The sequence below is a fragment of the Gymnoscopelus microlampas genome (assembly GCF_963454915.1).
Source record: "Gymnoscopelus microlampas genome assembly, chromosome: 19".
In the NCBI taxonomy this organism is placed as follows: Eukaryota; Metazoa; Chordata; class Actinopteri; order Myctophiformes; family Myctophidae; genus Gymnoscopelus; species Gymnoscopelus microlampas.
Genome location: NC_139956.1, coordinates 23230484 through 23240665, shown reverse-complemented (window position 1 = coordinate 23240665; position 10182 = coordinate 23230484). Strand labels below are relative to the sequence as shown.

Below are 10182 nucleotides of genomic sequence, written 5' to 3'. Positions count from 1 at the left end.
CAGACATCTACTGCTGGAAGAGAGAGAGTGAGTGAGAGAGTGTGTGTGTGAGAGAGAGAGAGAGAGAGAGAGAAAGAGGACTTGAAACTGCTGAAAACCTCTTGACAGCTGAAACAAAAGGTAGGATCATACATTATTGAACATTTCCACCTAAAGCGATCTCAGTATAAGCTAGTATTTAATTCCTGCCAAAACCCAGGGTATATATTAAACACTTATTTTACAACAAAAGTTATTGCCTGCTTTTCTTATTTTACTCATATGATATCAATGTTGTTTTAACCGCCAGTCTGTCTTAGTTGTTATTTTGGATGGTGTTTTGGTGTGTGACTTTATGAGTAGGTTTCTTTCTCATGTTTTTTTTTGCGCGTGTTGACTTGAGGTGCCAAATGATCAGGTGAAGAGGAAGAAATGTCTTTAAAATAGCCTACGTTTAAATAAGATACGTCACGTAGTACTAATGTACTAAATAGACTTGACGTTTGAGAACTTGTATTGCAATAGGTTAACTTAAAAGCGCTGTCTTTAAGACAATCAAAATGTGTCTTGTTGAAATAATTTTTAAGTTGAATAATGCAGTATCTTGAGTCGTCACTTTTGGTCCATAGCGTAAGGACTGGAGTTTGCCTGAACACTAGGATACTTTCGAACCGTTGCCTGAACACCTGCGGTAGCGCAGCGGCCGAGGACCCCCAGGGGTCCTTGGGGGGGGGGGGGGGGGTGGGGGGGTCCAGGGGTCGGGTCCCCAGCAAAATGTTATTATTAAATATAGCTCTTTTATTGCTACTTTTAACTTTATAATGGATCCTATGTAAGTAAAGCCTGATAAAAGTGTCAAACTCCCAAAATCCACCAGAATACTGGAAATTACATCAACTCTGTTAAAAATATTCTGGGGGGGAGGACCCCCAGCGTGGTCAAGAGCCCCGGCCCCCCCTGGGAAAAAATATCCTGTTATTGGACGGTCTGAGGTTGCAGGTATGCTCTACACTAAACAGATCCAATGAATGGAATTCTTCTATTGACAAGATCTGTAGGGGGCGCAGTGGAATAACTACAATTATTTTCCATCCGGTGAAATATTTTCTTTTCTGGCCAAAAAGTGTATTTTAAACGTGAGGAGGGGGGCTCCGAGTGTTCCCACTAAGGGAAGTAGGCTTTCAACATCGTAACACCGTCTCTTTTTTTTTGGTGAGTTGTGAAAGTGTATTTTTATTTTTTACTAGAGACGAGAGGCTGCAGCCGCTGCGCTACCGCAGGTGTTCGGGCAACGGAGGGAAAGTAACATATGGAACAGAGCTAACGCCCGATCTAAAGTCCTATCAATGCGCATCATTACGCACGGCAATGCAGTAGCCATAACGGCCATTAGAGGGCAGGGCACTGTGGAGAAAACAGGGTGATAATCATATTTGCATTGGGGACCCCCCAAAATAAGGGACCCCCCCCCCCCCTCAAATAATCATATTTTAACTAGGGACCGCCCAAAATAATCATATTTGAACTGGGGACCCCCCACCCTGACAATCACTTATAATTGTAGGAGTTGAGGCATATTACATTCAGTTCCCACAGCACTGTAAAGAGCTTGTAAATCTGCTATTTTCACAATGTTTGCCTCTTTATTTGACAATTTGGACAATGTTCGGCCAGTTTGTATAGTATAGTTTGTTGATTATTTTTGATGCAGTAATGGTATTTTTTCCCTTTTCTTCATTTTCCCCCTCTTTTTTTTAGGTTTTAAAAAGGTCTGAAAAGTCCTTAAATTGTCACTTTACTATCATCTGGGGACCCCCCGTGGGGGTCCGACCCACAGATTGAGAACCACTGATCTAGAAGACGTATCTCCTTGTCTGGCCTCAGGCTCTCAGCCAAATGTATTGGCCCCATTCATTCATATTCAGCAGATTTTTGTACTAAGCTCACGCAGTTATGAAGATATTTCCAAGTTAAATAATACTTCTTCTTTAGATAGGAATTCAAGTAGAGTAGATAGGCTGTATACAGTAGGAGCCATGTTTACTAAAACAGTGGTTCTCAAACTTTTCAGGCCGTGACCCCCCAAAATAATCATATTTGAACTGGGGATCCCTCACACTGATGAGCACTTGAAATGTAGGAGATGAGGCATTACATTTTCCTTTGACTTGGTACCACAGATGAATGTGAAAATAGCCAATCTACATGCTCACAACGCATCGCATTGGCGTTGTGGATGTATGTAGATCAGCTATTAAATACTTATTTTTGCCTCTTTCTCAGGTAATATTTCACAATTTGGCCAATGTTTGACAATTTTGTATGTATAGTTTGTTGATTACTTTTGATGCAGTAATAGTCTTTTTGCAGTATTAAAAAGTTATTAAAAGTCCTTAAATTGTCACTTTAGAAATGTCCAGATACCCTGTATACACTGTTCAGTGTATACACTGTTCAGTGTATACGGCCCCCTAGTATACATTGCACGGATTTGTGCACGTCATTCCGTGCATAGTCGCCTAGAAACCCCCAAATTCCGTGCATATGTACGGGGAGTCCCACGGTGGGCGTAACCAGTCGCAACCCGGAAAAACCAGGAAGTAGAGAAGTCCCCACAACAAAATTTACGATTCTGTGCCTATCGGTACGTAACTCAAACGCCGCTGAGTAGGCTCAAGGGAATGCGCAATGTTCAGGACGGCAACTCGCTCGCTTTAGCTCGCTCGGTGGTCCTTCACACGGCGACAATTCCCTGCGCGGTTTAGTCACAATGGGGGAGATGCGAGGCGGCTATGCACGGAATTTGTGGTTTTCCAGTAGTCTATGCACGGATTTTGAGAAACGTTGAAAAACGTTCAATGAGAACGTTTCCTCTGGCGATCGGGTTGCATTTGGGGAACCAACAGGTTGAGAATCACTGTACTAAAACATGCCTCTTTCACTTTAGTTGTCTGTCTCTCTCTCTCTCTCCATCTCTGTTTATCTCTGCCTCTCTCCTCCTCCTAGGATGCATTTGTGCTCCCCCTGTCTCTCACTCCTGTGTCTCCTGGTCGTCGGGGCAGCGGCGTTATGTGCAGCGGTGACGACAACAACGACGAGCCTTCACGGTTTCAGGGGCTGTGCGGTGCGAGAGTTCTCCTTCGTGGCTCAGAAGCCCGGCTGCAGGGGACAGAAAGTCACCACAGAGGCTTGCTGGGGACGCTGCCACACCTGGGAGGTAAACACTTAACACTCTCACTAACACAGTGGTTCTCAAACCACTGTCACATGTCAAGGACCCCCAAATTGAGAGAAGATTTGTCAACTTGTCTCAACATTTTCTGAAAATAGCCGATCTACAAGCTCAAAACTCGCCTTGATGCGATGCGTTTGTGAGCTTGTAGATCGGCTATTTTCAAATAGGAAAAATTAAGTGTAAAGAATTTAAGTGTTTAAATTGTTCCTCATTTTGCTGGGAGCCCCCTGGTATCCCCTCAAGGACCCCTGGCGGTCCCCAAACCCCACTTTGAGAACCACTGCTCTAACAGGGACATGCAGCACATGCAGGCTTGGGACCAGAGCCAATTTGCATCCCATGGGAAGTTACAGTCTGGGTGGGGAAAATAGAGGACCCTAGTATCACTTAGGAGCCCTTGAGCAGAGCACCAAGGTTGTGGTTCCTCCCAACCTTCTACCGATTCTATAAATGTCTTCTAAATCTAACAGTTTTCTGAAAAATGTATATTGCTATTTCAGTTGTTCTCACACTATTTCATGTCAAGGAGCACCATCTCAAAATATTTTGTTTCACAGGACCCCAGAAGCAAAGATTTGAGTAAAACATTTACACATTTTCAAGGTTTTTCAAAAATAGCAGATCTACAAGCTCGAAGTGACGCGCTATGAGCTTGTATATCTGCTATTTATTAACAGCCAAAGAAATCTAAAATGACACAGATGCCTTTTAATGGGTTTTAATACAAAAGCTACAGCAGCTACAAGAACTTCAGCAATAAAGCAACAAATATGCTGTGGAGCAAAAATATATATAAAACATCTGTGTATAAACTCCAAAACAACGCTCACTGTCTAATCCCAAGTCTCTTCTAACAAGCCGTATGTTGCTTGGTTCAAAGCATCGCATTATGTTGAAGATCATTTTGTTTTTATAGTCACATCCGGTTAAAGCAGAGATATGCAATATAACCAGTACATCTGCAGTGATTGGAAGTGGTCTCCATACTACTACAATATTGACCTACTGACTCCCACGGGGGAAATCAGTCTCAGCTCAACCAAGCTGATCACTGCCCACAAGGGCGTATGGCAGTTAGGTGTTTTGCCCAAAGACACTTCAACCAGTCATATTCAACACATTGCTGGCCAAGCCTGGATTCATACCTGGGACATCCAGTCCTGCGGTTCCCCAGGAAGGCTCTCTCACCATTCAGATATGCCACCCCATAAATCTTCCTATGAGAAGTTTAGACCCTGGTGTCGGGTAGGACACGTAAACAGTGGCAATAAAGTTATTTTAAGCAGACTGATTGGATGTATCCAGTGTACCGCTGTCTTTATTGTAGTTCAGACAACGTTGCAATGACCTCTCTCCAATGGGTGAGGGAGATAATGGACAAAAAACGTATGGACTGTAGCATTATTATGAAGATCAATCACCATTCGCCCCCTCACGTATTAGAAGGACACTATCAGTCACCAGAACCAAGGATGGGTGTTTTCAATGAATCTAACATGGATAAAATGGAGTTTGAAGTTACAATGGATTTGTATAGGAAGGGGGCGTGTCTGATAAAATGAATATCAAATATCTAAATACTGAATCAAGCAACTTAGAAAATGTCTGGGGTGATCACAAAAGCCAGAGTAAAAGTAAAAGCCAGAGTAAAAGTAAAAGTAAGTACCCCAAACCTGTTTGAAAGTGAAATATCCCTTTAAATAAAACCTAAAATAAATTGTTTACAAGCTGAAGAGATTTGGAAAGAAAATGTGTGTTCGTGAGGGATTATTCATTACACATATCTCTCTCTCTCACACACACACACACGCGCACACGCGCACACGCACACGCACACGCACACGCACACACACACACACACACACACACACACACACACACACACACACACACACACACACACACACACACACACACACACACACACACACACACACACAGTATACCACCCTCATATTCATGTGTACCACTTGGTGTGTTCCACAGAGGCCTGTGCCAGACCCTCCCTACATCCACCGCCACCACCGCGTGTGCACGTACAGCCGGACGCGCCAAATGACGGTGCGTCTGGCAGGCTGCCAGCCCGACGTCTCGCCACTGTACCACTACCCCATGGCACTGCACTGCCACTGTGCCGTCTGCTCCACACAAGACACAGAGTGTGAGACTTTCTGACGGCAGTTTTGTTTGTTCAGATGTTTTGTTTTACAAACTGTGATAGGCTACCAAGAATCTATCAATCAATCTAATAAAATAGCGCTAATAATAATAATGCGAATCCGAATACTAAATGAAACACTGGCTTTTATAGAGTGTGATCTTTTCTGTGTGAGTGTGTGCGTTAACCCCTTGAACCCTACATACTTAGTTGACCTGACCTTTTATCAGGGATCTGCAGTACAGGTGGACACAGACATTAACTTGAGAACAGAGGGGCAGATATTTATTAAACTTGGTGGTAATGATCAGTTGCCTACCCAGGAGAGATGAGGCTGGCAAGGCTGCTCTGGCTTTCCTGCCAGTCTCTAATATGTAAGAGCTGCCACAGTGGAGACTGCCAAAAATTCTGAGAAGATAATAAATACATGAATAAATAAATAAATGTTCTCCATCAACTCCATCATTTTGGTAGGATTCCTGGGCTGACATGATCAGAGCATTGATTAATCCAATAATGTTGTCCCCCTAGTACTATAAACTAGCCTATTTACTTGTTGTACTACCTGAACAAATATTATATAGTTACAAACATTGCCTAAATATGGTTCATATTCAATGCTTTGGATAGGAGTGTGCTGTGCAGGGCTGACAGCGGCAGGGTGAGCATCTCTCTTGTAGTTGTTTCCAGGCTTAACCAGAGGAAACGCATGAACCTTCTCAGTATTATTTGCCAAGCCAACGCTCATTTCAATGACAGCATTCCATCAAACATTATAGTGTTCTGAGTGTGCCTGGCAAGCGGCTGTTTAAAAATGTTGTAATTGCTTCATCCATTTAATTATATTTACTGAGACTTTCCAGTTTTCAGCAGTTTGTTTATTAAATTTAAGGGGCCACATTATTCAGTTTAGATTGTCATGTTTGATCCCACAGAGCTACACAACTTGTCAAAGCACATTAGGCCTACTAACGTATTGCAAGATGCAATGGTAAATACTGTATGTGCGGGCAGCAGTAGTTCAGGAGGTTGAGCAGCTACCTACGAAATGGAAGATTCCTGGTTCAATCCCCGGTCCTCCTCGCTTAGTGTCCTTGAGCAAGACACTGAACACAAACTGCCTGGTTGGGTGTTGTTAAAAAATGAGTTGCCCACTGGTATAACTAAATAGCTCATGGGTAAATGCAGAGGAAAATGTACTCAACTAATACCACAACAATTATGTTAGTCAGGAGTTTCACCGTATGTCATGTACACTTGTGGATTATTTTCCTTCAGGCTTATTTTTGGTTTATATATATAGTCATGTAAATGTAATGTCATGAGTAGAAGATATTGTCAGTCATACATTTAACAATGTTAATTATCTGATTAGTTTGACAGTTTTAAGCTGTTTTACAATGTTTGTTCTTTTTTTAAATGCTAATACAAGCAGGACTGATTACAATACCCTGCAATGCTTTTCCCTGTGCGGGGTACTACTTGGGTTTCTGTTTAGTCTTTTGGTGTCACGTTTAACCAATACAGTGCCACTGTAACGTAATGTAGCTTACATCAAGTATGAGAAACGCAGTCAGGGTTTGGAAAAAGCAGTCAAAGTTCACATGGTTTTATATAATAACGATTTATTCAAACTTGGTACAGTACAGTGCATTCTTTCTCATTTTCTATGTCAACATCGCCACCGTTATCTTTTCTCTAGATATTTACAGAATGTCAAATTCATAAATATAAATAAAGTTTTGTACATTCGTTAGTGTCTGATTTATATTTAGTGGTTAAATGTACATGCAGTTTTCCAGTCTCAAGTCCATTCAAGTGACATATTCAAATTGCATTAATGATGGTAAAGCCTAATTTATGTTCCATCGCGGCCGTACAAGACCTACAAACTCACAACACATCGCATCCGCTACATGTTGTGAACATTTTTCGGCAGACGACACTGTCATATGACAAAGTATACAAATCGGGCTTAAGTTGGTCAGTTGTGAGAATTCATATTAATAACATTGTTCACAGGGGGAACTCAACTTCAGTATAGATGCATACCAGAATTCGGTCTCAAAATCACGGCTATCAACATTTTAAACCTTGATTCAACTATCAACCTTCTCAAGATAGCTCACCCCTACCCCTACCCTATCTAAATGGTGTGTTTTTTTGTATTGAAGGAATGTGACCCCACCCAGAGAAAGTTTTCGTTCTGTTTTAATAAATGCCATAATTGTGCATTTCAGTGCAGTGTCTTCGTTCTTCTCCTCTCCAACAAGCCTACTGTTTACTCTTTCATCAAAAAGAATATTGAATAAAACACTGGGCCAGTAGCCTGTTGTAGGAGTGCTAAATAATTTTTCATTTTAAATAAATACAATTTTCAAAAAGGTTCAGAAATCAAAAGGTTCCCTCATGTTTGTAAAAAAGAATCTACAGAATTGAAATAAAAGTGAAGAGATTCCTGGTAGTCTCTGAAAGAGTTTGAAACATTAACCACATGAACCTAGCATCCCTATAGACCCCTTAACAGACGACGTCATACTGGCTGCACGCAGCCAGTATGCGTGCAACGAAACCCATTATATCAGGTCTCGTTAGGACGCGTCTCACTAGCCAACACACACAAGAGGGGGTTGGGGTGTGCTGAAACCAGTGCACCCCGAAACAGGTTGGGAATTGATTGCGTGAAACAATCACCTGTGCGTCCAGGCTCAATGTTAGTAAACAAATAATTGGTCTATTCTGGACATGACATAATCTGTGACAATGTTGTGAAAATAGCTGATCTACAGTACAAGCTCACAACACAAGGCGTTGTGAAAGGTTGGAAGGTGATCCATTGTCTCTTGTCTGTGTTTCTTTTAGAGCTGTAAATATTATGTTCTTAGTGATTATTTATCGATTAGGCTACTCAAATAATGGAGAAGCTATAGTTTTTTTCCTCAAACGTTTTTACATATCAATGAATCCATTAACCATGAGTTGTTTAATATTCCGCAACAGTGTCACGCAAAAAAACCCTGAAGATAGCAGACCTACAAGCTTACAACACTGATGCAACAGGTGTGAGCTTGTAGATCTGCTATTCACTTAAAATACATTTTTTGATTTTTTTTGGGAAACCTTTCACCTAAAACATGTCCAAAATAGGGATCAATATTTTCTTTTTAGGATCGATTAGTTCGATTCATTGTTGCACCCCGAGTCTCTTTGGCGAGGAGGTTAAAGTGTGATCCTTGGCGTGTCAGTAACGTGACTTGCGACACATGTCGCAGCGGCACGCCCTCGCCGTCAGGATCTCCATGTTGTCATGGTGACGTCCTCGAGGACAGTCCAGGCGAACTTTGATCTGGGGGGAATAAAGTGGGGCAAACAATTAACGGACAATGGAAGCAATGGAAGCAAACCAACAGTACCGTGATCAGAGTATTCTATCAGTATGCCATCTACAATCTCTCTTCCATCTATCTGTCCTTTAATCCAGTGGTTCTCATCCATCCATCCATCCATCCATCCATCCGTCCATCCATCCGTCCATCCATCCGTCCGTCCATCCATCCATCCATCCATCCATCCATCCATCCATCCATCCATCCATCCATCCATCCAACCATCAAGTCACTTAGAGACATTTATTCCCTCCGTTCACTTAGCTATTCCTCCCAAATCTATCCTTCTATACATCCCTCCCCTCCCTTCGTTCGTTGTTCCTTCGGCTCACCTTAGCCTCCTTGCTGATGGTGCAGCATCGTGAAGCAGAGGTGATGTTGTGAGTGAAGTTGGACGCCACCAGCACAGAGTACCTGGACGGGAAGGCACTGGACTCGCAGTAGCCCACACAGGCGTAGACCAGGTGGGTGCCCTTACACGTCCCACGGCGGTCACTGCGGATGGTCACGTTGAAGGCTGTACAGACAGGAAAGACAGGGAGGGAGGGGGAGAGAGAGAAAGAGAGAGAGAGAGACGATGGGAGGGAAATAGGGATGAATGAGGATGAGTGGGGACTGATGTTCTGGTGGTGTTCAATACTAATGTGTTTGGGGGACATGCTGTTTTGTGAGATTTGTGTGCATTATTTGGTGGAACCACCTCTCTCCAGCATCGTAGGCGAGGTGATGCATGGGCTTATGTTTGAAGACTTTCCGAAGAATGTTTGTGATCTTTTTGTGTACATGTGCGTCTGCCGTCCTGTGTGTGTGTGTGTGTGTGTGTGTGTGTGTGTGTGTGTGTGTGTGTGTGTGTGTGTGTGTGTGTGTGTGTGTGTGTGTGTGTGTGTGTGTGTGTGTGTGTGTGTGTGTGTGTGTGTGTGTGTGTGTGTGTGTGCGTGCGCGTGTGCGTGTGTGAGCGTGTGTGAGTGTATGTAACTTACGGTATAGGTGACATCCTGGGGTGTGGCCATCTAAGCTCCAGCCAATGGGAGAGAATAGAAGCAGCAATGACATCACTGGTAGGACCAGCAGGCAAACGTGAGAGGCTGTGCACAGGGACATTTGGACAGCAGCCTGGAAAGGACGAACAGCGCAATCAGTGTTATGAATAAGCTGCTGGATTGACATTAATTCAATTAATTGATTAATTAATTAAAACCACACTTACTTTGTCGTACAACAAATAGTGAAAATAGCTGATCTGCTATCTTTGCTACTTTTCAATTTATGTTTCTATCATCGGTTTAATGTGGTAAAAAAATTACAATTTAATGTCCATAACTGATGAAGTTGTATCTACCAATCTGGATCTAATAAGAATTGACAGATAATATGGCAATCTTATACATTATCACCGAAATGGGAATCCATTCAAGAGCCCTTAT

At 42.6% G+C, this 10182-nt stretch overlaps 2 protein-coding genes across 2 annotated transcripts; one reads left to right on the top strand and one right to left on the bottom strand.

Annotated features, from left to right (window-relative positions):
• Positions 1 to 5389, top strand: LOC311034887 (glycoprotein hormone beta-5-like; the record flags this gene model as incomplete). Its single annotated transcript, XM_084042918.1, has 3 exons — positions 1 to 120; positions 2986 to 3196; positions 5201 to 5389. The coding sequence occupies exons 2-3, from the start codon at positions 2987 to 2989 to the stop codon at positions 5387 to 5389; spliced, it is 399 nt and encodes a 132-aa protein (XP_083899044.1). The 5' UTR covers positions 1 to 120; position 2986.
• Positions 5390 to 8613: 3224 nt separating this feature from the next.
• On the bottom strand, positions 8614 to 9868 carry gpha2 (glycoprotein hormone subunit alpha 2; the record flags this gene model as incomplete). The annotated part of the gene is made up of 3 exons (XM_084042938.1): positions 9739 to 9868; positions 9091 to 9275; positions 8614 to 8718 (listed from the first exon to the last, which is right to left on the bottom strand). The coding sequence occupies exons 1-3, from the start codon at positions 9857 to 9859 to the stop codon at positions 8614 to 8616; spliced, it is 411 nt and encodes a 136-aa protein (XP_083899064.1). The 5' UTR covers positions 9860 to 9868.
• Between the last annotated feature and the right edge of the window lie 314 nt (positions 9869 to 10182).